This window comes from Microcebus murinus, chromosome 7 (assembly GCF_040939455.1).
Source record: "Microcebus murinus isolate Inina chromosome 7, M.murinus_Inina_mat1.0, whole genome shotgun sequence".
In the NCBI taxonomy this organism is placed as follows: domain Eukaryota; kingdom Metazoa; phylum Chordata; class Mammalia; order Primates; family Cheirogaleidae; genus Microcebus; species Microcebus murinus.
In genome coordinates, this window is record NC_134110.1 from 11,864,870 (window position 1) to 11,890,188 (window position 25,319).

Genomic DNA, 25,319 nt, shown 5'->3' on the forward strand with positions numbered 1-25,319 from the left:
TGAGAAATAGTCTCAGAGGAACTACATAATAATAAATCATCTACATATTGCAAGAGGACAGATGGGGAAAGATTTAGTTGGGTTAGGTTGGAGGCTAGTGCCTGTCCAAAGAGGTGGGGGCTATCCCTAAATCCTTGGGGATGGACTGCCCAAGTAGGTTGTGATTATTTGGAGTCTGGGTCTGTCTATGTGAATGAGAAGATGTCTTAAGATTTAGGATGTAGTGGGATCGTGAAAAAGGCATCTTTTAAATCTAGTACTGTGCAGTGGGTGGTGGAGGTTGGCATAAGAGATAGGATAGTGTAATGGTTAGGGACTCCTGGGTGGATGGGTCTCACCGCCTTGTTAGAGAGTCTTAGATCTTGGACAAGGTGATAGGATCCATCTGGCTTTTTTACTGGCAGAGTAGGGGTGTTATATGGGGAGTTAGTAGGGTGAAGTAAACCTTGGGAGGAAAGATGAGTAACAATAGGTTTCAATCCCTGAAGCCCTTATAAAGGAATTGGGTATTGGGCTTGATGAGGACATTGGGAAGGGTCTTTTAAATGTATTTGACTGGGGGAGGGGGTGAGTGGCTATTGAGGGGGTTGAAATATCCTAGATTTTGGGGTTGACTTCAGATTCAGAAAAAGGTATAGGAGATGGGGGAGAATTTGTGAGGAGAAGAAGGGGGGTGGTGTTTGCCTGTGGCTCATGATCGACAGGTAGGTAAATAGTGGCATGTGATTTTGAGCAAATGTCTCTTCCTCATAGTGGGGTTGGGCATGGAGGGAAAACTAGAAATGAATGAGTGAAGAAGTTTGAGCCAGATGGCAGGTGAAAGGGAGGGTTACTAGTGGTGGGTGATAAGGCGTCAACTCTCACAGTAGAGAGTGAGGAGAGTCTTGTAGGTCTGTGGAATTCTGGCAGGGCTGAGAATGTTGCCCCCAGTGGAGTTACCCAGGGGTCCGATGTGGTGCTCAGCTTGGGGGCTGTTGGTCCCGGGCGCCATTGGACTTCTGTGGCCAGGCCTAAGAGGTTCGTTAGTGCAAGATCGGGACAGTCGGTTTGTTGCGAGGAACGGGTTTGGCTCTGCCTTGAGGGACTAAGCCCCAGTAGACCTTCCAGTGGCCCCTCATTCCACAGAGGGGAAAGATCCCGGGGTGGTTGAGGATTATGACATTGCCTCGCCCCATGGGCTGTTTGTTTACATTTAAAACACTGGCCTGGTGCATCACTTGTCCCTTGCCCCAGTTTGAGGACGTTCTGGGGGTCTGTTGATGGCAGCTGCCAACATCTGATGTTTATTTAGCCTGGACCTTCTTTGATTTTGAAGTTGTTGCTCCTCATCCCTATTATTAAATACCTTAAAGGCAGTTTATAACAGATCTCTTTGTGGGGTTTGAGGACCATCCACTAATTTTGTATGTTTGCATCTAATGTCAGGTGCTGCTTGGCAGATAAAATGCATATTGAGAAGTAAAATTCCTTCGGGGGTAGTAGGGTCTACGTATATTTTCATAAGGCTTCGGGGAGCCTGGACAGGAAGACAGCCGGATTTTCATTTCATCCCATCCCTGTGTGATTTCCTTTAGTTTTTTCATAATTGACTGCCTTGTGGGCAGCCTTTTTCAGGCCCGCTAACAGGCATGTGATCATATAATCTCTCTTAGCCCATCCTTCTGTCCCTTCTTGGGTTCCTGTTTGATAATCCCATAATGAGTCTGTTCTGAGAATGACAGTCATGCCCATTGGCTGGGCAGGGGTGTGTCCATGGGTTTCATCACGATGAGCCTGGGCATTGAGCCAGCCCTGTCCTCAGGAGATAAAGAATTATGTAGAGATCATGCCAGGTAAGAACATGCGATTGAGCGAGATATTCAAATTCTTTGATAAAAGCATAAGGATAAATTGAGAAGGACCCTAGTCTCTTCCCTATCTTGGGAATGGGAGAAGGGAACATGTACCCACACAGTACCTTCCACCCCAGCCACTTCCCCACATGGGTGTAAGCCTCGTGTGGTAGAATCCGCAGGTCCCGAGATTTGGGCAGAGCAAGAGCACGTAGTAGGGGGTCTAGTGTGTCGTGAAAAGATTTGTGCTGGATTGCAATTCTGACAGAGAAGGGGTCGTGAGCGTAGAGTAAAGGCCTGGAATAAGAGATTTCGAACCATTTGCTATTGCGGTGATAAAATTATCCAGACCTTGTAGTGTGTTAGAAGTCAGAAGTTCCATTTTCAGGCCACTGAGAGTTATTATCTAACTTATATTGTGGCCAATCTGTATTACAGTAAAAGATAAATTGCTTTGGCCAGATTTCATTAGTGAGACCTAGTGTTTTGAGGCTTTGGAGAAGGCACCCTAAAAAGGGATAGTTTTAGGAGGAGTAGGCTGAGAGTTTTCATATTCCTGGAAAGAGTAGGGCTCACACAGGGCCAATTCTACTCAATTCTAGGCATCCCTAGAATGAGGGAATGGCACGGGAGTGATGAGAGAGCATGAGCAATGAGTCAGAACAGACGTCCCTGTGTCCAACAAGGGCCCTCTAGCTTACTGGTAGGACTTTCCAAGTTGAGTAAACGAGAACGAGAGGGATCGGGGAGACAAGAACAAGCTTGTGAGTTCCCCACTCACCAGGGATATCTCAGGGTGTAGACTTTGGAGGTCAGCAAGGAAGATCTGAGTCCCAGTCTGGTGTCTACCTCTCAGCTTGGTTCAGGAGGGTCCAGTGGACAATTATCTTACCTCAACTGAGTTGGAATGCTCTGCCTACACTCCGGGATCAGAGACAAGTTAGACAGAGGCTCCTGCACAGCTCAGGAAAGATAGATCCATGGAAACCTCACCAATGACCCAGGGACTCAGGGAGGCAGGATTCGGGAATAAATCCAGAATGGGCTGCCGCTGGGTTTAATGCTTCTGAGTTGCAAGTCTTGCCTGCTAGAGACCCGGAGGTCATGTCCACCCGGTGTGCCCTCCCAGGTTTCCACCCCAAATGTTAGGTCAGGAGACAAGAGGGAGACACATGAAGCCTCCTGTGTAGCAAAAAGCTGTTTATTTTGAGCATCTGGGTACAGATGGGTGGAGGCTGAAAAAGCCATCCAGGAGAGAAAAGGGAAGAGCCTTGGGTTTTATAGAGGGTTTTTCTGGGAGGAGTAAGTAAATTCTTTTCAAACTACCAGGAGAGTTAAGGAAAGTCGTTTCCCCTCTTGTGTTTCATTCCCTTATCTCCCTAGGGTCTGGCAAAGACAACCTGCCTAACACACCCCTAGGAAGGGGAGAGCGGTGGGTGTTATGGGAGGTTTGGGTGGAAGTTTGGAGAGAGTGAGTTCTTTAAGCCTAACAGTAAACATGTTTGTTTAAATAAACAAATTGGGTGAGGTTTTTTTTTTTTGAATGTACAGTGTTAATCCTATTCATATCTTAAGAAAAATTAAAGAGCAACGGCACTTTTTATACCAAATTATGATACCTATTTGATTTATTCTTCTAGGTGTCATAAAAATTGACAAATGATTCCCAAATTTACCTTCAAAAATGTTTAGTCAAAACATATGTGACAGTAGAAATAGTGAAATGATGAGGAGGGCATTATTATTCTTTATTCATCTACTCATTCAATTCTCAGTTATTGAGTTTCAGGCACTGACTTGGTCTAAGGATGAGAAATGCATCCATTAACAATGATAATAACAACACCAACTAATATCATGTGCCAGCCATGCATTGTTTCTTGACCTTTAAATCATCCCGGCAACCCTATGGGGTATTATTAATAACCACACGTTTCGATGAGGAAACTGAAATACAGAGTGATTAAATATGTAGCCCAAGATCACACGTTTAGTAAGCCATGAAGCTTGAGTTTGAATCTGCCCTCCTCACTGCTACACTATAATGTCATTACCCTCCAGGAATCTATTTTTTAATGAAGGAGAAACACAGTAATAGCCAATTAGAATTCTGCAGCATGGGTGCTAATCGAGGTAAAACAGGATTCTCAGGGAGGTCTCAGAAGCCCAGGAAGGGATGGAGGAAGGAGCGAGACAGGGAGGCCCATTCTGAAGAAGCAGCCACCTATCAGCCACTTGGAAGCAACAGCATACATAGGAAGAGCCAGCTGGGCAAAGAACCGACACCCGAGGTGTAGGCGGGAGTTCTTGTGCCGAGGCTCAAAGCTCAAGACAGCGGCAGATACAGGAGATGTAGGGGATCGAGTGTGTCCATGCCACAGGGCAAGAGGGTGGCAATGTGTGGAGACAAGGCACTCCATGCAGAGCCTCGAGTGGCTGGAAAAAGTCAATGAAAAAAAAATTGAATGAGGGATGTACTGATCACAAGGAAGATACAAAGTAGGGTCAAGGCTGAGGAAGGAGGATCACGTTGTTTGGTAAAACTGTCTGTGTTCCTGAATGAACGTCTTTGCAAGACAAATGTGGCCGTTGTGTAGTCAGCGATGTTAGAGGAAATGTGTCTGATGGGAGACGAGGGCAGACTGATTTAGACAGGCCCCAACTCTGCAGCGTTTTTGAGGGGCAGCTGTGCCCGGGCACAGCTGCGGAGTCCATGTCTGAGACGTGTTTTCAGCCCATGAACAGAGCACTGTTCTGCCCAGCTGCGGCGCAGGAAGGCTCCCGAGGCTCAACGCCCCTATTAATTCTTGGCCATTCATTATTATGGTGACCTTAAAGTTCCTGCTGGGCATTCAGTGGGATGGCATGTGTAACTCTGTTGGAATTCTGCTGTAATTTGGTGCTTAAGAACCAGGAACATTTTTACCCAACTTTTGGCAACTTGCAAATAGACTTACACAAAAATCTCAGAGCAGAGCTTCCCTGATACTGACAGGGAGGACCCCGAAGGTGTTGCATTTAAACGGAATGAGCTGTGTTTCCTTTAACCCACTCTGCCTTCTCTAATAATATACAGATTTTTAGAGTGTATGTATATATAAAACCAAACCATCTTACTCAACACATAACGTTTATAATATCCTAAGACAGCAGGCAGGATGGGTCAGAAGAGTGAAGTATGTCTGATGTTCCAACATCATGGAGTGACGGCTCTAACCCTTGTGTGGCCCGGGCAGTCTCTGCAGAGGAGATAATGAGATTAAGGTACACCTAGAAGGACAGGCAAGTTATGCCTCCAAATGTTCCAGGATAAAGCTTAGAAGGTGCATTCATTAAGAGGTAGAGTTGTCCTGACTAGGAAGTGATGTTGAGAGCTACTAAGCAATGAAGGTGGGAAAACATTTTAAGTTAGTTGGAATCCCAAGGAGGCCACAGGGAATGAGAGATTGGTGCATGGTGTGTTTAACCCAAGAGTGATATGTTAAAAGGGACAATTTGTGAAGGCCCCAAGACTGAGGAGGGGGCCAGAGGCCAGGTGTGAGGAAAGTATTCACAAGCTAGGGTGAGAACCATGCCCATGTGAGGGAAAGCACCCCTAGGAGACACTACAAAACAATAACCTACAGCAGTTTATGACCAGTTGTTTTTTGCTTCCACGGGACAAGAGTCACTGGACTAAGCCTTGGAAAGAAGGAAAGTAATCCCATTGACACAGGGGCCAATGCAGTGGGTCAGCAACCAGAGAATGGATCTGTACTCACCTTCTGCGATGTGGTCACAATCATTTTTGCTAAGTGTTTAGAAACTCAGAAAATGATATTATTCATACATGGTGGTGAGTCCACGTGATTGACTGAATACAGAATTCCTTAAATTTCTTTTATTAATTGAGAAGTTTAGCTCATTTGTTTCATAACTGCTTAAGTCAGAGATTCCCAACTGCTTAAGTCAGAGATTCCCTTCTTAGGATTTAGGGAGCTCCCAAGTCAGGAAAACTGGAGAATCTGTGAACATGATCTATAAATTGTTTGATTTTGAGATGAGAAAGCTTTGATTTATCAATGCTCTTCAACTTTGGGTTTTAAATGAACAATGCTCCCTAATAGATGGGAGAAAAGTCTATAAGGTTTTCAGTGTTAGAGGAATTACTATATGGTGTCTTTGAATCAAATACTCAGCCTTATAAACAGGAATGGTCAGCTGGATTAAATGAGTAATATGTGCCTGTTTACTTTTTCTAAAGTGCCTACTATAGAAGCAGTGAAGTGGGCTCTTAAGCCAATTGTCTGAGTTCAAATCCCAGTTCCGTCATGGGGAATAAGTGATCTTGGACAACATATTAAACTTTTATGACCCAGAGTCCTAATATGTGGAATAGGAATAACAAAAATAATTCTTCGTTCATAACATTTTTGGAAGAATTAAATGAATTATACACATGACAGATCACACCCTTGTGCACACACCAACTATTGGGATCTTTATTAGGATTGCATTAATTGTGAAAGAATTGAAATTTTCATAAGTTTTAATTTTTATAAGTTTACCTAATATATGACCTTGTTATATTTCAATAGAGTATCTTTTTAGGTCATCTTTGATTTATCTCAATATGATTTTAGAGCCTTCTGTATAGAAGTTATACTTTTTTGTGAGATATGTTCCTAAATACTTGATATTTTTGGTGGCATTTTAAATGGTATCTTTCTTTCAGATTTCATTTTCTGTTATTCACATATAGAAGCAAAATTAATTTTTTCCTTCATTGATTTGATTTGTATCTAATAATCATAAGCTTAGTTATTTTTACCTTTATATGAAGACTACTATTCTAGATTTTTACCTTTATATGAAGACTACTATTCTATATTTTTTATTAATTTTTTCTTCTTCTTTCCCATTCCACATACACTTTTTCTTGCCTTACTGTGCTGCCTAGCAGCTCTTGTGCAATATTGAACAAAATTGGTGTTGATGGGCATTATTTTCTCATATGTGATCTGAGAAAGTTTTCAACATTTTACCATTAAGAATGATGTTTGCTGTAGGTTTCTGTAAAGATGCTTTATCAAATACAGGAAGTTTCTTTTTATTCTTAGCAAACTAAGAGTTTTTATTGTTAATGTGAGCTGAGTTTTGCCCACCATTTTTGTCTGTATTCATTGAAATGATCATGTTTTTTCTCCTTTATTTTTGTTAATATTTTTGTCAATTATCATGATTGATTTTCAAATGTTATACCAGTCATACATTCCTAGGATAAATCCAACTTTACTGTTACACAGTTGCTGGATTTTATTTACTTTTTTTTTTTTTTTTTTTTACTTAGGATTTTTGCAGCTATAGTCATCAATGAGATTGACTTATTTTCAGTTTTGAAAAATTCCTTGTGGATGGAAAGTTATTCTAAACTCATAAAACCAGGTTGGGTGTGTTCTTTCTTTGTATTTTCTGGAAGGGTTTGTGTGAGCTGGCTGTTATTACTTCAAGATTTGACAGAATTTGCTGATAAAGCATTGGGGCCTAAAGTTTTCTTTTTGTGAATAATTTTAATTGTTCAGTTTATGCAATATATATAGATCTCTTCAGCCATTCTATTATTTATCATTTCTCTGTTTCTGTAAGTTGTAATTTTCGAGGCAATTAACCCTTGCATTTAAATGTGCTACTTTTTGGTATAGAGTTGTTTATAATATGCTCTTATTTAATGTCAGTAGGATCTGTAGCATTGTACACTCTTTTATGATTGGTAATGCTTTTTACCTTCTTCTTGACAGGGATTTATTAATTATATTACTCTGTAGAAAGAATCAACATTTGCCTTTGCTAATCTGTATTTCCTTTTTTTCTCATTAATTACTACTCTTTATTTCTTCCTTCTACTTTGAGATTAATTTATTCTTCTTTTTCTAACTCTTTAACATGGATAATTAGATCACTTATTTTCAATCTTTCTTCTTTTCTAACATAAACATTTAAAGCTCTGCAATTTCCTGTAAACACAACTTTAGCTTCGTGCCAAACATTTTGGCATGTAATATTTTCATTATCGTTCAAATTTAGTGAAAGCTATTTTCTAATTTCTAATTTGATCTATTCCTTGGCCAAGAAATATAAATTCCTAAGTGGAGATTTTCTAGTTATCTTTTTGTTCCTTATTTCCAACTTAATTGCTCTATAGTCAGAAAATATTGACCCAGCAATGGCCTATTCTGTAGATTTTTCATGTGAGCTTAAAAAGTAAATAATTAGATGTATTGTTCTGTGCATATCCATTAGATTAAATTTGCTATGTTCAAACATTTTATACCTGTACTGATTTTTATATTTGATTGGGGGGGATTCTATCAATTATTTAGCTGTGTTGAACCTTTCTACTATGGTTGTGAATTTGTCTGTTTCTCCCTGCAGTTTTGTCAATTTCTGCTTCTACATTTTGAAGCTATGTTAGTTGGTTTGTATATGTTGAGATTGTTATATTTTCTTGGTGGATTGAATTATTAATCGATATGAGATAACCTGTTTGTGTTAATAAAGTTTTGCCTAAGTGTCTTGTTGACTAATATTAATATAGCTATACAGTCCCCTATTATCTGTGAGGGATATGTGCCAAGACCCCTAGTGGATACCTGAAACCATGGATATTATCCAACCCTATAGACATTATGTTTTTTCCCATACCTGCCTATCTATGATAAAGTTTGATTTATAAATTAGGCATAGTAAGAGATTAACAATAAATATTAATAGAATAATAATACAGTATAATAAAAGTTAGGTAAATATAGTCTGTCTCTCAAAATATCTTATTCTATGTAATATTTTTAAACCCTGGTAACTGCACCTACAGAAAGTAAAATTGCAGATAACAGGGAGCTACTGTACCACCTTTATTTCATTAGTTTCTTTGTGGCATATCTCCTTTTATGTTTTTTTCTTTCAGCCTGTTTTTGTTTCTGATCTCTCTCTCATATCTGAGCATCACCATCCTTGAATTGTAGCCTGTAATTCATGCAAGTTTAATGGGGTTGACTAATATATTTAGATTTAAATACGTGATTTGTAAGTGATTACTTATGTGCTCTGTATCTTGTTATTTCTTCTATATTTTTCCTCTGTTTTCTTTTAACTGTCACCCTGGAGTTAACAGTATGATTTACTGCAGTCTGAGACTGTTGCTTTTATTGTCTTCCCAGTCAATGTAGGAACCTTCTTAATCTATATTCTATGTCTCTTAAACTCTCTTTGATATCTTCCATCTTTTTGCTCTTTGTGATGCCTTCTCAGTACTTTCTTTGGACAATGTTGCACTACATTAGTTCTCTGCAATTTAAATCCTGTTAAATTCATCTGTTGAGTTTTTAACTTTAATCGCTATAGTTTTCTTTTTTCAAAGTTCTACTTGCTTAGCTTTCAGATCTTCTTGGATATTTATTTTCTAGCTTCTATTTATAACTTTTAACATATTAAACGTTATTAATATGTTGGATTAGATTTCAGTATGCGAAGTCTTTTGTTTCAGATTTTGCTGTTATTTCTGCTGGCTTTCACTCATGGTGCCTTGTATCCTTTTATATTTTGTGTTTTTCTCTATGAACGCACATTACTTGTCTTTGTATGTGGAGAGTACTCAGATATCTGAGTTCATGATGCATTTCCTTGGAGAATATTACTGCTCGAGTCACCTTGGGGTACTACCAACCTGAGATCCCTTTCTAAATTTTTTGCTTAAGCCTTCTGAAACTACACAGGTAACACAAACTCAGATGATAAATCTCTACCTGGTACCAGGCTCACGATAGTCATGGTTCTGTATGTCCACTTGTTTTTGGTGACCGCCTCCCTCCTTTTTCTTCCTTATCCACACCCTGAAAATGTAAGCTTTATGCAATAGTCTCCTATTACAGTCTCCACTTGGGGAGGCCCTAGGTTTCATCCTCTGCCCACCACACACCGTGTAGGTAACAGAAAGCAACTCAGAATTCCAATCTTGGGCAGAAAGTATTACAGTGAAAATTGACTTCAAAGCTTAGTTACCTCCTAGAGTTCTTGCAATTACTCTTTTTTTTAATTAATAGCTTAATGTCAGCCTAGTGATGACATTTTTTTCTTCCTTAAAAAAAAAGGGTTTTTAGAAGTGTTTACTATTTTGTTTTTTAATAAAGGTGGAGTAGTATTGCTAGAAAGGGAATTATAATGTATATTTCTTTCATAAAAGTAATTTTATACATGTTTATAGCTTTTGTTATTTTAAAAATGCTGCCTGATATAATCAGGCTTTCTTTTTATATGTACGTCCCTTCTGTGCAATAACAAGAAAAATGAGGGTAGCCATAATCTATTGAATAATGACTATGTGTCAGATATTTTAATTGCTTTACATTTATTCACTGATTGAATTCCTTCAGCATCTTTATAAAGTAGATGACGTTATTATTCCCATTTTACAGATGGGGAAACTAAAGCAAAGAGAAGTTGAGTAAATTGCTTAAAGTCACATAGCTAGCAAAAATTGAACAGGAATTCTTTTTAAATTGTAAGCTACTGGTTGATAAATAATCTGCCAGAGTGAAAACAAAGGTGGATTTTGTTTTACCTAGCTGTGGATTTATGTCCAGGATGTGCCATTTACTATGTCTCTACTTAAATATTAAACTTTATACTCTTTGTTTTATATACTCTTTATATACTATTATATCTGATATTTGTATTTTTATTATAAATATATATATATCCATTATAAAAACAATGCAGCCAATTGGACATACAGCCTCTCATTAACTCTGTACGTCCCTTCATTCCCTGTACCCCCTCATGTTGTTACCATTAACAGTTTCAAATATAGACTTGAGATAGTTCTTCAGTAGAAAAACATATATATGATATATGTCCATTTAGTAATAATTATTACATGTATGTATGAATATATATAATAATTATTACATATATGACTATATTTTTATTTCTGTAATTTAGTTTTTCACTGTATCTGTCTTTGAGCCTTCAGGGTAGGGGTAGGAGTGTTCTTTTTGTATTTGTCTGTCTGTTTTAAAGTTGCATTAGCATTGCAGAATATAAACCTAATTTGAGTTAATTTAGAGATTTTTAGATATTTAGAAAATTTTCCATTAATACTGAGGTTATTTCCTTTTTCAAGTTTTACAACACATCCTGGACCAGACATTTGTGTGCTGTCTCTTTGTCCTTTGTCATGGAGAGCTATAAGCTAAATTTCTCGCCATGCAGAACCGGGGCAAATGTGGAGTCCATATTACATTTCAACACATATTGTGAGATTGCCCTCTAGAATGTTTTGCTACAAGTTCTGTGGAAGAGAGAAGTCAGGAATGAACCTTACATATATGTAGAAATTCAGAATAACATAAGCAGAGTGTGTTAGAAGACTGAGGAAACTAGTGATTATTCAATTGGTGATGTCTTATCACTGGGCTGGGGAAGGGCTTTGTAAGTCCAGCCAAATCTAGAAATCGACAAGGAAAACAATGATAAATTTGGTCATATATGTAGAATATATAATTTTATAATTAAAAAAGTATAAAGGCAACTGGGAAAATGTTATATATAACAAATGACAAAGGACTGATTTCTTTACTAACCAAAGGGAGAATTTGCAAATAGTAACTGTTTTCCTTTTTTTTTTTTTTTTTTGAGTTTTTACAATGTGCCAGATGCTGAGCTAACTACTTACATGCAAATTCTTAATTCTAACAGAATCTATGATATAGGTGGTGTTACTATTGCCATTTTGCAGAGAGGAAATTATGGTTGAGATTCATTAAATGAATTTCTGGAAGTTACTTGGCTTATTAGAGATAGATCCTGGACTCAAACCCAACTTAGTATGTTTGGACATCAATTTTCTCAAGCACTTTCCTAAATAGTAGCCCCAGACAAAAATAAATAAAATCTCTGAGAAACAAAATGACCAACAGACATATTAAAAGGTGTTCAAATTTGCTTATAATTTAAAGAAGTGATAAATTAAATACATACATATATATAAAATATTATACCTCTTAATGGGCAAATATTTCATAAGTCTTAAGAGGATGACATAACTGTAGTTCTCTTGCACTGTTGAAGGAAGTGTGATTATTTACGTAAATCAGACAATCTCTCTCAGCCTTAATTTGCTCATCAATAAATTGGGTATAAAATTTGGTAGAATTGTTAATGTTATCACAATGTCTGGCACATATTAAATGCGTGATAGCTCTTATATGCTACTACCTCTAAAATCCCCCCCAACATCTCCCCACTCACACATATAGAAGACAACAGAAAACATCTTTTACCTCTTTGTATTCCTAGCACAGGGAAAAGGGTCAGTGGAGACCACTGTAGGTACCCACAAACCCTCGGTAGGGTGTTAGATTTTTAGGACAGCACAAGAACCTCCACAGTGTAGCCAATTCCACAGCCCATTTACTAGATCTCCATTTCCATGCTAGTCAAAGCAGGCAATAGACACAACAAAAGGAGCCAGGAGCTCTGTGAAAATAACATATGGTAAAATCACCTAAGTTTTCTATGATTGGTGGTGTGACGATATAGCAAAATACCCCCCTACCCATTTGAGGGCACAGTTAGCTTTCTGGAGTAAAAAAATCTGGAAATTCTAAATATATAACACAAAAGTACTACAGCACTGTAATAATATCCTCCCTTTTCTAAATATTTACTAGCAACCATGTATTCATCGAGAAAGATATATTGGCTTGGAAGTGATCTAACCAACCTCTAGTTTTGAAGATGGCCACGTGCAGAGCTGTTGTGGCAACATTTGCAATCTTTTTAGAGCTAGAATTCTTCTCTTAGGATCTGTTGGCTCCAGGAGTCACCAATATTCTGACAAATTGAATGACGGTTGTTCTGTGATTGTCTCCTCACCCATGCTTTCCCAGTACCTAATCAGTTTGGCGGACTTTTATCTCCAAGTTTTTAAAGCAACTTTTCCAGTAGGGTTTTCCTTTTCTTTATGTATATAACCGTAACCGTAAGATAAACGTGGCAAGATGACTTTGGCAGTTGTTGGACATCAGAGGAAATGACATCTGTGTGGTTTGTCTACAGCACATTCAACTGGACCGTCCCCTTCCTTTCCTGGCTGGCCTGTTTGATTCTGGCAGCTGCCACTGTCACTCTGTATTTCGTTCCGCTGCGGTACATCATTTTAATCTGGGGTAAGTTTGGCAGGCTCCTTTTGCCTAGAAATCAATTCCAGGTAAGAACCAATTACTCATTTTTAAAGTGCAACTATTAACTTTAAATGTGCTCTCGTTGGCAATTAAACATGAGATGAAGGAGAAGCATTTTGGGAACAAAAACTTTCAGGACCTCCCTGGAAAGGCCAGTTATGTGAATGATCAGCAGCAATATTTATTAGGCCTCTTGCATAATTGCAATAAAAACAAAACTGTGATTGTGCATGCCCTTTCCCTTCAGGCTTGCCTAGTCATAAATCCCCTTGAATGATATATAGCTGTGGCCCACTAACTTTACGGAAACCCTGTTCAAACAGTGAGCAAACACCTGCATCTTGCCCTTTATATTATGTAAAAGTAGATCCGGCCACTGCCAGGTTGCTCCTGACACTTCATCTCTCTTGGAGAAAAAATATTAACCTAACCCCATTCTTAAATTTGGAAGCAGTGAGGGGAAAGGGAGGGGGGTGTATTATGTGACTACGTAACTGGTGCCTGAAAAAAGAGGAAGTTGTTATTTATCAAGGGAACTGATGTACTTATATAAAGTTTAGCTGCTTTAAGTAGAAACAAAAATGGCAAACTGGAAATTTCATAATTTAATACTCAAGGTAGCAACTGGACAAAATACATGTGGCTTTATGAATATTCGTGTCTTGCTGGGTGTGCTCTGAGTTGATATAAGGAATATGAATTGCAGTAACTGAATTATTGGAGAAGCAGTCAGCCCTTATCCATAAGAGTCTGTCAGTCAGTCCTGGTTTTCCATTATTTAGCTCCAGTGACTGCTGCTGAGATCTCAGCCATCATCACTTCTAGGGATGTTAGGGGAAGTCACAAAGATGAGAAACTGTGTTGAGGTGCATTCATCTTTAAGCAAATGCTAAAAGCCTACAAATGCCATAATAAAAGCTACAGCCTTTCTAAAACCATTAAATATAGACCCTTTCACAGAGAACCCACAAAGGTAGAAACCTGCTGACAAGGAAAGCCAAACATGAACATTCAGAAGGGAAAAGTCATGGGAAAAATAGAATAACTCACAAAATTTACAGAAGTAAAATGGTTTTTGAGGGAGTACAGTCCAGTCAGTCTCTATTCTAACCCCCTCTGTAGGGGTCTGTTTTAATACCTGATGATTCTCGTCCTTATTGAAAGTCTTATATCCCTGCTTGGTTTTTGCTTGTTTCTTTAGTTTGCAACAGTTCTAGGACATTGGTCCTTAGGGAAGAGCATGGAGCTATTCAGGGCACACTGGTGTTAAGAAGGTATATTTTGCAAAAGTATTTTCCTGAATACTTTATATACTAAATGTTTTCTGTACAGACAAAATAATTTTTTCATAAGTATTAGTTTCTAAATGCTATATGGTCAGCTGTTAAACGCTGTTGCTCCTTGATTTCTTTATTATTCTGGGGCTTGCTTGATGTGTTTCTATGCAGCTTTCCTGCCACAAAGAAGACTAATTCTGAGTTTCTTCCTTTGATCATCAATTTTGGGATTCCAATTCCTCTATCTACCCAAATCACTTTGACTTCTGATCTTATCCTCCAAGTTTTTGACCGCTTTCCAACAACAACTTTTCGCATCTACTTAATGAAACATTGCTCTATTATTCACTTTATGGATAAAATTATTAATTGGCATGGAGTTTATTATGCTCTCCAGTAACCCTTTGAGCTCTATATTCTGTCTGGTTCTTTGGTTTTATGTTTTAGCCAGGAGTTCATGGTTATTGATGAGATTACCATGGATAAATGTAGTCAAAAGCCTTCCCAATCAACATGGGATCTATCACCTCTTCTTGTCCTATAAGACCTCCCATGCAATCTTGGAATATTTTCTCCAATTCTATTAGGAATTATTTTTTTCTAAGACAAGTTATTACCTAGCATGGGCCAAGCACATTTCTTTGCACATCTCTTACATGATTGTATCCCCTACAGAGACTTTCTTATATGGTAGATGAATTTGTATGTCTTAAACTTCTAGTGTTCCTTTTAAGGATCAGAAGACTTTCCTTGTGTTCCTTATTCATTTTCACTGAGTCATAAAAATGAGATCTTTAATTCTTTGAAAAAATATTTAGCTGTATGCACTAGATTTCCATATTCTGTATACCCAAATAATATTTTTGTTTAAGTGTTTATCAGAATTATTTGACATAAGCATGGGAAATATTCCTGGACCTACCAAAATCATTGTAAGGTTTTGACAGGTGAGATACTTTTGTTTGACTCTCTTGCCCTCTAATTCCTAGTGAGGCTACATATAAATAATGAGTACTTTAAAATATTTTATGAGTAAATGAGTCTGTAAGCTTAATGCCTGTGTTCTATATAGGTGACATTTTGTTGGCCCACCACCTTTCTTGGGTGGGAGTGTGACTTTTGAAAATTTATGTGAGAAGTAGATTTTACAAGGCTATCTGAAGTTTTCTTTATCTGAATTTTAGTCACTTATTTGATGTATGTATTTCTAAAGGACAGAACATTTCTTAGGATTAGATCCCATGTTAGTCTTCTGTTCTTCATCATAGATGCTCTAATTGTAATTTTTCAGTTCTAGTCTAAGCCACTTCTGTTTTTTTCTTCAATGTAGATGTGAATTCCCCAAGCTAAATTCTGAGCTTTTTGCAAGAAGGAACCATGACTTATTTATCTTTGCACCTTCATTTGATAGCACAGTATCTTATACATGGAAGACAACTAGGTTTTATAAATGAACAAGGAATGAACCTCTGCCCCACCTGACTAATGTATTACCCTTGGAGCTATATGCAAGCCACTCATAAAATATCTGAAAAATAATGCTGTAATTCTGTTTCAAGTGGGCATTCTCCAAGTGATGTTTTTCTTGTTTTTATTTCTTTCACTGGAGAACTCATTCCACCCCATTGATCAATTCAATCTATGATATAGGATCATTAAGTGACAGTGTCTCTTTCAAATGTTTTCCTTTAATATTTGGATTTCACTTGTTTTTTTTCTTCCTTGGGTTTTTTTGAATAAAAAATTTAAAGCAAATATACCTTCTATCTGTATCATTTAGGTTAAAATAAATCTAAAGGTATGGCTAGCAGGCTACTGAATGAAGCCACAATTTCCAAATTTGGATGTGTGATCACATGCCTGATAGTATAAAGACTCTTTTCCTTCACCACCTCCTTTGTCTTCTTAGCTTATTGATATCTACAGCAATGTATTGTTGTGGAATTGTGGGTTACACAATCCTTTTGTCTCTGCCATCCAATGTCATTCTCCCATCAACCCAGGAAACCCTCTAGGGCAGGTCTTTATAATTCAAATTTTAATATAAGAAATCTGAGATACAGGGAGGTTAAGCAAATTGCCTAAAATCACCCAGTTAATGATGAAGCCAGAATGGGGGCCCAGGTATTCCTGCATCACAACCCCTGTTTTCTTGCCCCTTGAAGATGACTACGAAGTCTATGATTTCCTGTTGACACTTGTCTCACAAATAGATAATATGGCAGAAATACTGAAACATTTGAGCCAGAGACAACTTAAGGTGTGCTTTTGAAACATGCAATCTGAGAGCCTTATATTCTTATTCTATTTTTTTTTTTTTCATCATAGACAGTCTCAGTGCATTGTGGACTACTTTTGCCCTTATTGGTGCATTCGAGCTACTGTGCAGGTTTATAATCTTCTCAGTCACTAAGAATGCAGTGTTTTGATCGACTGTGATATTATCCCTGCCTTGCTGTTCATTGTAAAGGCTCCAGATGCGCACACTATATATAATTAACAATAGAAGATATATCTTTTCTCAATACGTCTTTGTCTCCCTTCATCATTTTGCCTTGTCTGTTTTCTTTTGCCAAAAAGCCCATGCTACAATTAAATGTCTTTAGAATAACACAGTCAGAGTATTTTAGTGTAAAGGAACGCGTGGGGGTATTTTAGCTAGAAACATGAAGCTTGCTGTGGGGGTAGCGGGAAGAAAGGCAGAGTGCAGCTTTGACTTGAGGGAAAGGGGATCGTTTGCTAGGAACCTTCCCCAGCCCGACCACCAAGCCACCATTTACTCCTGAACAATGGCTGGCTCCCATTTGCAAAGCAGATGTAAATCTGACCCTCCAAAGAAATAACTGGAGGTTGGCATTGTGTCAGGTATAATGCCATGCAGGAAGCCTAGTCCTCGGATGAAAGCAAAGTAATATTTAATGAACAACAACAAAAAAAACATCAAACCTTTTGTGTGTTGGGGACTACTGAACAGTTAAATGTTACCTTGGCTTCTGAGTAAGAGCCATTCAGAGTACAACGAAGCTAAGAATTCATTCGGCGTCATTGGGAATGACAGCCCTTCAGATATGATCCTTGTTAAACAAGCACCCTGTGGCAAAACTTCAGAAGGCCACCTAGTCTTTCTGCTTCTAAAACTCAACATGAAAAAAGGGATGACATTTGGTGAAAAGACTACATGGCTTACAAGCTCTGGATACAAGCAAAGCAGCGCCAAGGAACAGAGTAGAAGACAAAACGTGGTTGAGAGGAGCTCCCCTCTGAACACGGGCGACCGCGAGCAAAGCGTGTTCTGGATGTGCCCAGGGCCCCAAAGCGCATACACCCTACAGTACGTTGACATCTTAAATGCTGAACCCCCTTCTAATTAGCATTGTCCTTGTCCTAAATTAGCATGGACTCCCTTGCCCAGACAGTCCCACGCGCCAGTGTTGCGGTCCATAAATTAAGTTAGCAACCCTAGTAAGATAATTTTCCAATAATAACTTTTCACAGTTTCCTGCAGCATCGAAGTACAATCAACATGTCAAGTTCTGTTCTGCTGTGAGGGAAGAGAAACCTGTGAAAATGAGTTGGAGGTGGGGGGAGATAGACGGCTGCGGTTTCTTCTTCGTAACAACAGAAAACAACTCCCGCCTTCCATCTCCCACTGCCGCGCTTGGTCCAGAGCCTCCAAGCAGGGACTTGTTTGGGCGAATGGGAAAGGCCTTTTCCCATCTGGGACATCTGTTTTCATAGCAGAGGAGACTGTTAATCAGCGTATTCCAAAAAAAGCCAATGAACTCCCCAGTTTGAGCGCGTGTTTCTGCCGCCCTGCTGCTGAGACTGTAATGGGATTTTCACAGCTGAAGAAGGCAGAGCCCTTCTTCACCGGCAGCCCCCTCCTGCCTTCAGGAAAAGGCATTTGTGAATGATGCCACATGTGCATGACTTGAGGTCTAGTAATTGTTTTCACACTAATTTTTACTTGTGAATACCCTCCTTCCCCCCACCAATCAGGCAAGTTTTTAAAGATAGATAGATCTCTGGTATTTCTATTTTTCAGGAATAAATAAATTTACTAAGAAGCTCCGAAATCCCTATTCCATCGACAATAATGAGCTCCTAGACTTCCTCTCCAGGGTACCATCTGATGTTCAAAAGGTATGTAATGAATGGTCACCACCAACAGGGGCCCCGACCGGAAGTCTGGCCAGCCCCAGAGCCAGAGGAGCACAAGGCTTTGCTTGTGTGAGTAATTGAGATAAGGAACCTGAAAATCCTTAAAGAGGCCTGGCTTGCGGGGAGGTGGCCGGAAATCCTTTGTCCAAAGCAAGAGATGATTGGGGGAAATTATTCTGAAAAAGAGCTACTTAAGAATGATCTGGAACTCATACTGTGTGGCTGCCGTGCACTGGTGGTGTCCCCTTTCTGATTGTTTGCCTCCCTAAAGAGGATAAGATGGGCTCAGTGAGCAGAATCCCATGCCATCCAAAGCTGGGCGTGTTGCTTATTTTCTTTCTCTTCCGGATGGCAGGCATTTGAGAGGAAGTAGGAGACAAGAGGATTATTCTTTTTATTCTCGTTTGCCCTGATTATCTCCTCGGCCTCCCTGCTCTTCCCTCTAAAGACTTAGGGATGTCGAGGGCAAAACCTCCATTTACTCTAATACACATAGAGGCAGAGACGGCATGAAAAAATGTGAGATCAATCAAAAGTATTATTCACAGGTAATGGTCACATAGACCCGTTTCTGTGGCTACACAGAGATTAACAAAAGCAACAATACCAGAAAGTCTTGTAGAGTAGCTCGATCTGGTTCCCTGCAGATCAGCCTGCTCTAAATCCAGAGGAAAGAGGGCAGGCAGTGAGTTGTCTAACGGAGAAAAGAAATCACAGAATAGATAGATGGGGAGACCAAAGGCACCATCTTTTATTATTTGAGAGAATCTTTGCAAATCAAGTATCGATTTTTATCTCTGGGCCACCATAACATAATTGGTTCCCTGGCAGCTCCTGGTGGATCACAGAGACCTGGGGCTGAAATGCTTTAGAGTTTATTTCCCCTGCATTCCTGGTTTGAGAGATTTAAAATTGACTCTGATGTTATTTTTTTCTTTAGCCTTCATTTTATGATATACTTAGCTGTGAAAATACATTCTATAAAGATGAATTTACTTTGTAACATTTGCATCGTGTAATTAAAAAATAATACCTGACCCATGTGTCTTTTGCATCGAAGAATGACAGGTATAGCATCCTCTGCTCCTCTAGGGGCCTGTCAGAAAATCCTGGAAAGAAAGGATGGTTTATTTCCATTTACCTGCTTTTGACAAAGTATAGCCTAACTTATATGATTGGGCATCGTGTCCTTGGGAGGTTTGGCACAAATGCTAGAAACAGGGAACACATGTGGTCTGTACATAATATTTTCAATAAAGCTATCCCACAAGCAGCCTATCAAAGCCCATACACCAAAGCAGTATCTTTGCAGTACCATCACTTGGGTCACAATGTAAGAATAGAAATTTCCATCAAGGCCCCTAAGGATTATCTGTGCATAGTCCAGGCCCCAGCCCTCAGAGTGGACATTGGGTTGGAGTTGGCATGAACACAGACAACAAAAGAGCATTCTAGGAAGATACACAGAGGATCTTACTAGCATCCTGTGTATCAACAAGGGCACTTTCTAATAACACAATGACAGTTTGCCACTGGGGACTTCCGAGTACTCTATTTATCACAGATGTTTTAACCATTACATTGCAAATAAAATGAATTTTTAAGAGAAATCTCCATAAGTCTGGGGCCCAGTATCAATTTCAGCATATTTTCCTTCTCAGGCAAAAGAAATGTATATAATTTGCTGAGATGTTTTCCGCAAGATTTTAGATATTTTTAAAATGAATAATTCTCAGTAAGTTGCTGTATCATATACTAAGATAAACATTCCCAAGAGGCAATTATTAAGCTCACTTCTGGTTGAAAGCTGGCACACAGAAAACAAAGATCATCTGGCAGTGCCCAGAGCAGGTAGAAACCCGTGCATCTCATTAGAAAAATCTGCTTTTAATATTTTGGTTTCAAGAAATGATGCATGACTTCTCAAATCCTTCCTGCAATTAATCCCTCCATGTTCCTGTGTTTAGAAAATGATTCATTTACCTTTGAACCTTCCTTCCTTTGCCTTGGTTTGTCCTTGGGGAGCCATTAGCACGCACTGTGGTGAGCTAGGGTTACCTCACCGCCAGCGTCACGTCTGTCTGTTTTCACAGGTGCAGTACGCGGAATTGAAACTCTGCAGCAGCCACAGCCCCCTGCGGAAGAAGCGCAGCGCTCCCTAAGGCACGCGCCGACTTCGGACACCATCACTCGATACTGTGTTTGGTTGATCAGACCAACGTTATGGCTGTTTCGGTGGTGCCCGCAGCCGCCTTCTGAAATGCCCGCGGCGTGGCGCCCTCTCTTTCTTCTCCCCTCTTCTTCACGTGCAGGTGTGCACGTCCCCGTGCACGGTGTGTCCGACTTGCACAGAGGGTCCCAGCCCAGCAAAAGGAAACAATCCCGAGACTGTGAAAGACCAACTAACTAACATCCATTCTGAAATGGGAGGTAAAGCGAGGCTGCCACGGGTCTGAACGCCTTCCATGAGAACAGCCAGGAGGCCACTTGGATTCGAGAGCGACTTTGAACTTGTTTTCACACCTCCAACAGATTCTCATTAAGATTCAGTTATTTCCACCCCCCACCCCCACACTCCTTTCAGCTGATTATTCATGTAACTTTCTTCTGAGTTAACAAGTCTTTGATAGCCATCATCTGTCTAAATAATGTATATTATATAAAGATTTTTTAAAAATAATTACCGGAATTATCTCAGATCTTTAGGAGTGTTTCAGCTGTGATTATTAAGGATGTGTCTGTACTCAGTGCTAGATGCCAGCTTGTGTCCTTTTCCATTGCTGGCAATGGATGCCCCAGGCAGGTCCCCAGGGACAAGTGTTTCATGAAAGTATTTGGTTGCCTTAAAATACCCTTTCTTCTGATTTTACTTTTTGCTTATTTCCAAAATATAATGGCACCATGTAGTTTCAGAAAGATGAAGAAGAGGATGAATGAATGCATTCTGTAAGTATTTAGAAATCCAAAGAGCTAAAGACCAAGGGACTAATATAGGAGGCTGCTTACCCAATTATCATGATCATTCATTTGCCTGACTGTTTTCAGCAGAAAGTAAAAGTTCTTCAGCTGTCCAAATTTATCTTTTGTTCCTCTTAGGAGCAAAATAAGCTACAAACAAAATTAACTTCAGAACCCCATTCCTAGAAAAAGTTCCACGCCAAAGTCCTTTGATAGCACCTGTCTTCCACTATTCCACAGTATTCCCCTGCCAAGTAAAAATTTTGATTTTGTGCAAATACAAAATATGTACAAATATCTCTGTTCCAATGATATTTACGTTTTAAAGACTATATTTTGTTGACATATACTTTGTGCATTTATATATATATATATGTATGTGTGTGTATTGTAAAGGAAAGTTAAGGTAAAAAGATCTGATTTAATGGTGAGTTTACTAGTTTTGTCTCTGGGTTGTAATTTAATAATCTTCAAACAAAATGTTTATGAAAAATGCCAAAGATTCTAAACCTTATCATCCCGTGTCTGTTTTTCTTCATGTTGTATCTCACTGGGTTGCTTTCTGGCTGAGCCAGATTTCTGCATGATTTGATTTACTTCAAGTTAATGAAGCTGACTGGAAAAGAGCCTTGCAGAAATTATAAAAGCTCCAGTAAATCTCTTAGTTGTACATACAATAGATACCCAAGAACCTCTTTTGTTAAACCAGTTACTCAATCTTCTGTGTAAACAATGCCTCATTGTCTTGCTCCTAACTATCATCTAGTTTATCATAGTCTGTCATTTTGTAACGACCTAAGTCAGACATTTTTAAACAGACATGTGAGATCTGATCAGTCATTTGAATGGAAACTTTCAGCAGCAAAATAACCCCGTATTTATTTAAAAGTGGAACCAATACTTTATTGTTGTTCTTTTGCTATAGAATTTCAAAATGAAATAATTTGCCTGACAAGGAGGCATCATTACACAGACTTATTTCCTCTGTAGCCCGACTGAAATTCTCAGCATTAAGTTTAGGACCCAAATACCAGTGAAAGAACAGGACCGAATCAACCTTTAATAAACTGCATATGGAAAACAATTGTTAATTGATTAAGTAGACATTGGATGTTAAAAATGAATGTTTATCGTGACATGTTAAGATTTATGCAAGTAGTCAGTAACTTTTAGGAAATGTTCCAGAATGCTTTGGATAAAATTTATGGATTATGGACTCACAGTATGATAATTAAAGATAATTAAGTAGGAATGTTAAAATCTTGCCAAGTTTTCCTGGCTCTCTTCTGAAACCTCATGTGCCCAATTCTAGCCCAGCCTGGATATCTTATAGGCGCATCCACACCTCAGCAGATCAGAAACCTCTCCCTGTCTTCAGAACCCTGACTGCCATTAATCTCCTTCTAGCCTTCTTATTTCCCTTATTGACATTGTCATCTATTGGCCTGGGAAACTCTAAGGCATCCTCTTTTATCTCCCAACCATAAAATATGGTACATCCAGTGTTGACATGTTATCCACTTCTGTTCAGATTGCCACCACCCAAGTTGAGGACTTCATAACCTCTCAAAAGTCATGGTCCTGGTGCCAGTTGCATTTTGCCAAGTTAATCCTCATTCACACCATTCTTTTCACTTGGAATAAACTCTCCCCAATTTCTGCATGAATACATTCTACTCTCCTTCAGAACTTTCACGTCTTCTGTCCCAAAGAGGCTTTCTTAGTCCTTTGGCTGGATTTGGTTCTACCTTCCATTTTTGCACCCTCACATCTTAGATATCATCGTGGCATCTGCCATAGGTCATAAGAGACCTTAGGTCCCTGTCCTCCCCTAGGTAGTCCCATCCTAGCTGGCACCTAATAGACACTCAGAAAATACATATTTAACATACCAGGTCATAGATGATTTTTCTCTCTCTGCCCTTTCATATGCTGCTGTCAGAACAGAGGCCTGAGCTGAATAGATTGATGTGGTCTATCCTGGAGAATAACTTCTTGCATTAAGAGCTTATTATGTGTGATATTATTTATAATCCCTGACTATGTAAATTAAACAATGTCTTATATTTGGAGAAGTTCATGCTTATATGTCAAAGGGAAATATAAAGTTTTTTGGGGGGTGATAAAAAATCTTTTGATTCTTTATTTGTAATTTGTCATTTAACAAACATATATTGAATGCTGATGACAAGCCTGAGCAAAACAGACTACATTCCTTTGGTAGAGCCAGATATTAAATACTTTCAAGCAATGGCATGATGTACTCAGATTTAAGTTTGAAAAAGATCATTCTAATGGCAGTAGCTAGACTAGCAATTATGAATGTTCAGAGAAGAATTATAAGCCACTTACAGTATCCCTGATAAATGAATGGTACGCTGCACTTTCAAATAGTGGCACTGGAAAAAGAAAACTATATAAGTGAAATTGGGATATAGTTAGGAGACAAAGTGAGCGGGATTTAACAATTGCTTCACTGTGGGATGAGGGAGAGAGTAGAGTCAAGGATGGCTCTGCGTCTTCCTATCTCCAGTTCTTGGAAGATGGTGTTACCTTTTGCTGAAGGAAAGAACTATGAGAGCAGCCATGGTAGGAACTACATGTGCCCATTTTAGACAGTGCTGGATTTGAAGTTTCTGAAAAGCTACCAAATGGGAATATCAAAGAGGTAATGGAATATAGGGATGCGGTTCTCAGAGAAGAAATACACTGTACTTTAGATATATACATTTAAAGAGAAACATTGTGCAGAAAAGTGATTGAAGCTATACATTTCAAGAAATTGAACCTTGAACTCAACACTCAAAGTTATATAAATGAGTTGGTTAAGAGTGTAAATAGAAACAGGAGTAACTAAAGAGGAGAAAAGCAGTAAGCACTTGCTGTCCTAGAATTCAATGACAGAGCATGTTTTGAGAAAGCAGGTGTCAGTGTCAAATGCCACTGGGATCACATAAATTGAGTGCAGAATAATGACCTTTAATGACATCGCAGTTAATGGGCCCTTAGAAGTGAGTCATTTCAGTGGAGTGGCAGGAATGGACACCATATTTGGGTTGGGAAGAGAGTGGATGTAGGAAAATTCAGCCTCTAAATGGAGGTAGCTCTTGAAGGAGAAGGGGGAGAAAGGGCAGAGGCTAGGAATGAAAGAAGGTATTTGGGATGATTTCAGTAAGGAATAAAATAGGATGTGTCATGACCTCATTGTACAACTATTAGCTACAGAGAATTCTTCATGGGCATGAGATGGAGTTAGCTGTATTCATGACTTAAAACTATGCTCTGTCAAAACCCACCTCTCTTTTATGCAGTAGTAATGTTATGGCAACAGAAGAAAAATCAATAAAAACCTTCTGAAAATATGTTGAGTAGTAATTGATAATTGAATAAAAGCTGCTATCCTGAAGGGTTCTAAAAGAATGGCTTGAAGCATATTACCTGTGTCTAAAGCTGGCTACTGTTCTATCTTGGCATCTTAATGTAATGATTTACATGGGTACTCAAGCAGATACGAATGTTAACATTGTATAGCACTCATCAAACGCCATCTACTTTCTAAGTGTTTTAGAGGTAATGGTTAATTAAATGATAATAATAAAAACATGAAATTTCTCCAAATACTTAAGGGAAGAAAAACCCACCAATCTTATACAAATACCCCTAGAAAATGACAAAAAAAAAAAGAGAACACTTTCTCATGCATTTTAAGAGGCCAGAATAACTCTCTTCCAAAACCCAACAAAGTCATACAAGAATGAAAAACTAATGAAATTCCTTATGAAGATACATGGAAAATTATGAAATATATACAAGCCTCTACACAGAAAACATTAATGTATCTTTTAGATGGCTGACTAGAGACATCTGGTACT

At 38.8% G+C, this 25,319-nt stretch overlaps 1 protein-coding gene across 3 annotated transcripts in view; it reads left to right on the plus strand.

Moving 5' to 3' along the window:
- The window catches only part of MCTP2 (multiple C2 and transmembrane domain containing 2), a 233,004-nt gene extending 208,195 nt beyond the window's left edge, over positions 1 to 24,809 (plus strand). For all 3 annotated transcript variants that reach the window (XM_076004796.1, XM_076004797.1, XM_076004799.1), the window contains 3 exons: positions 12,927 to 13,036; positions 18,374 to 18,471; positions 20,583 to 24,809. In XM_076004796.1, coding sequence (XP_075860911.1) covers positions 12,927 to 13,036; positions 18,374 to 18,471; positions 20,583 to 20,651 — 277 coding nt within the window. In that variant the 3' untranslated portion in view covers positions 20,652 to 24,809. The remainder of the gene's footprint in view (positions 1 to 12,926; positions 13,037 to 18,373; positions 18,472 to 20,582) is intronic.
- Positions 24,810 to 25,319: the final 510 nt, after the last annotated feature.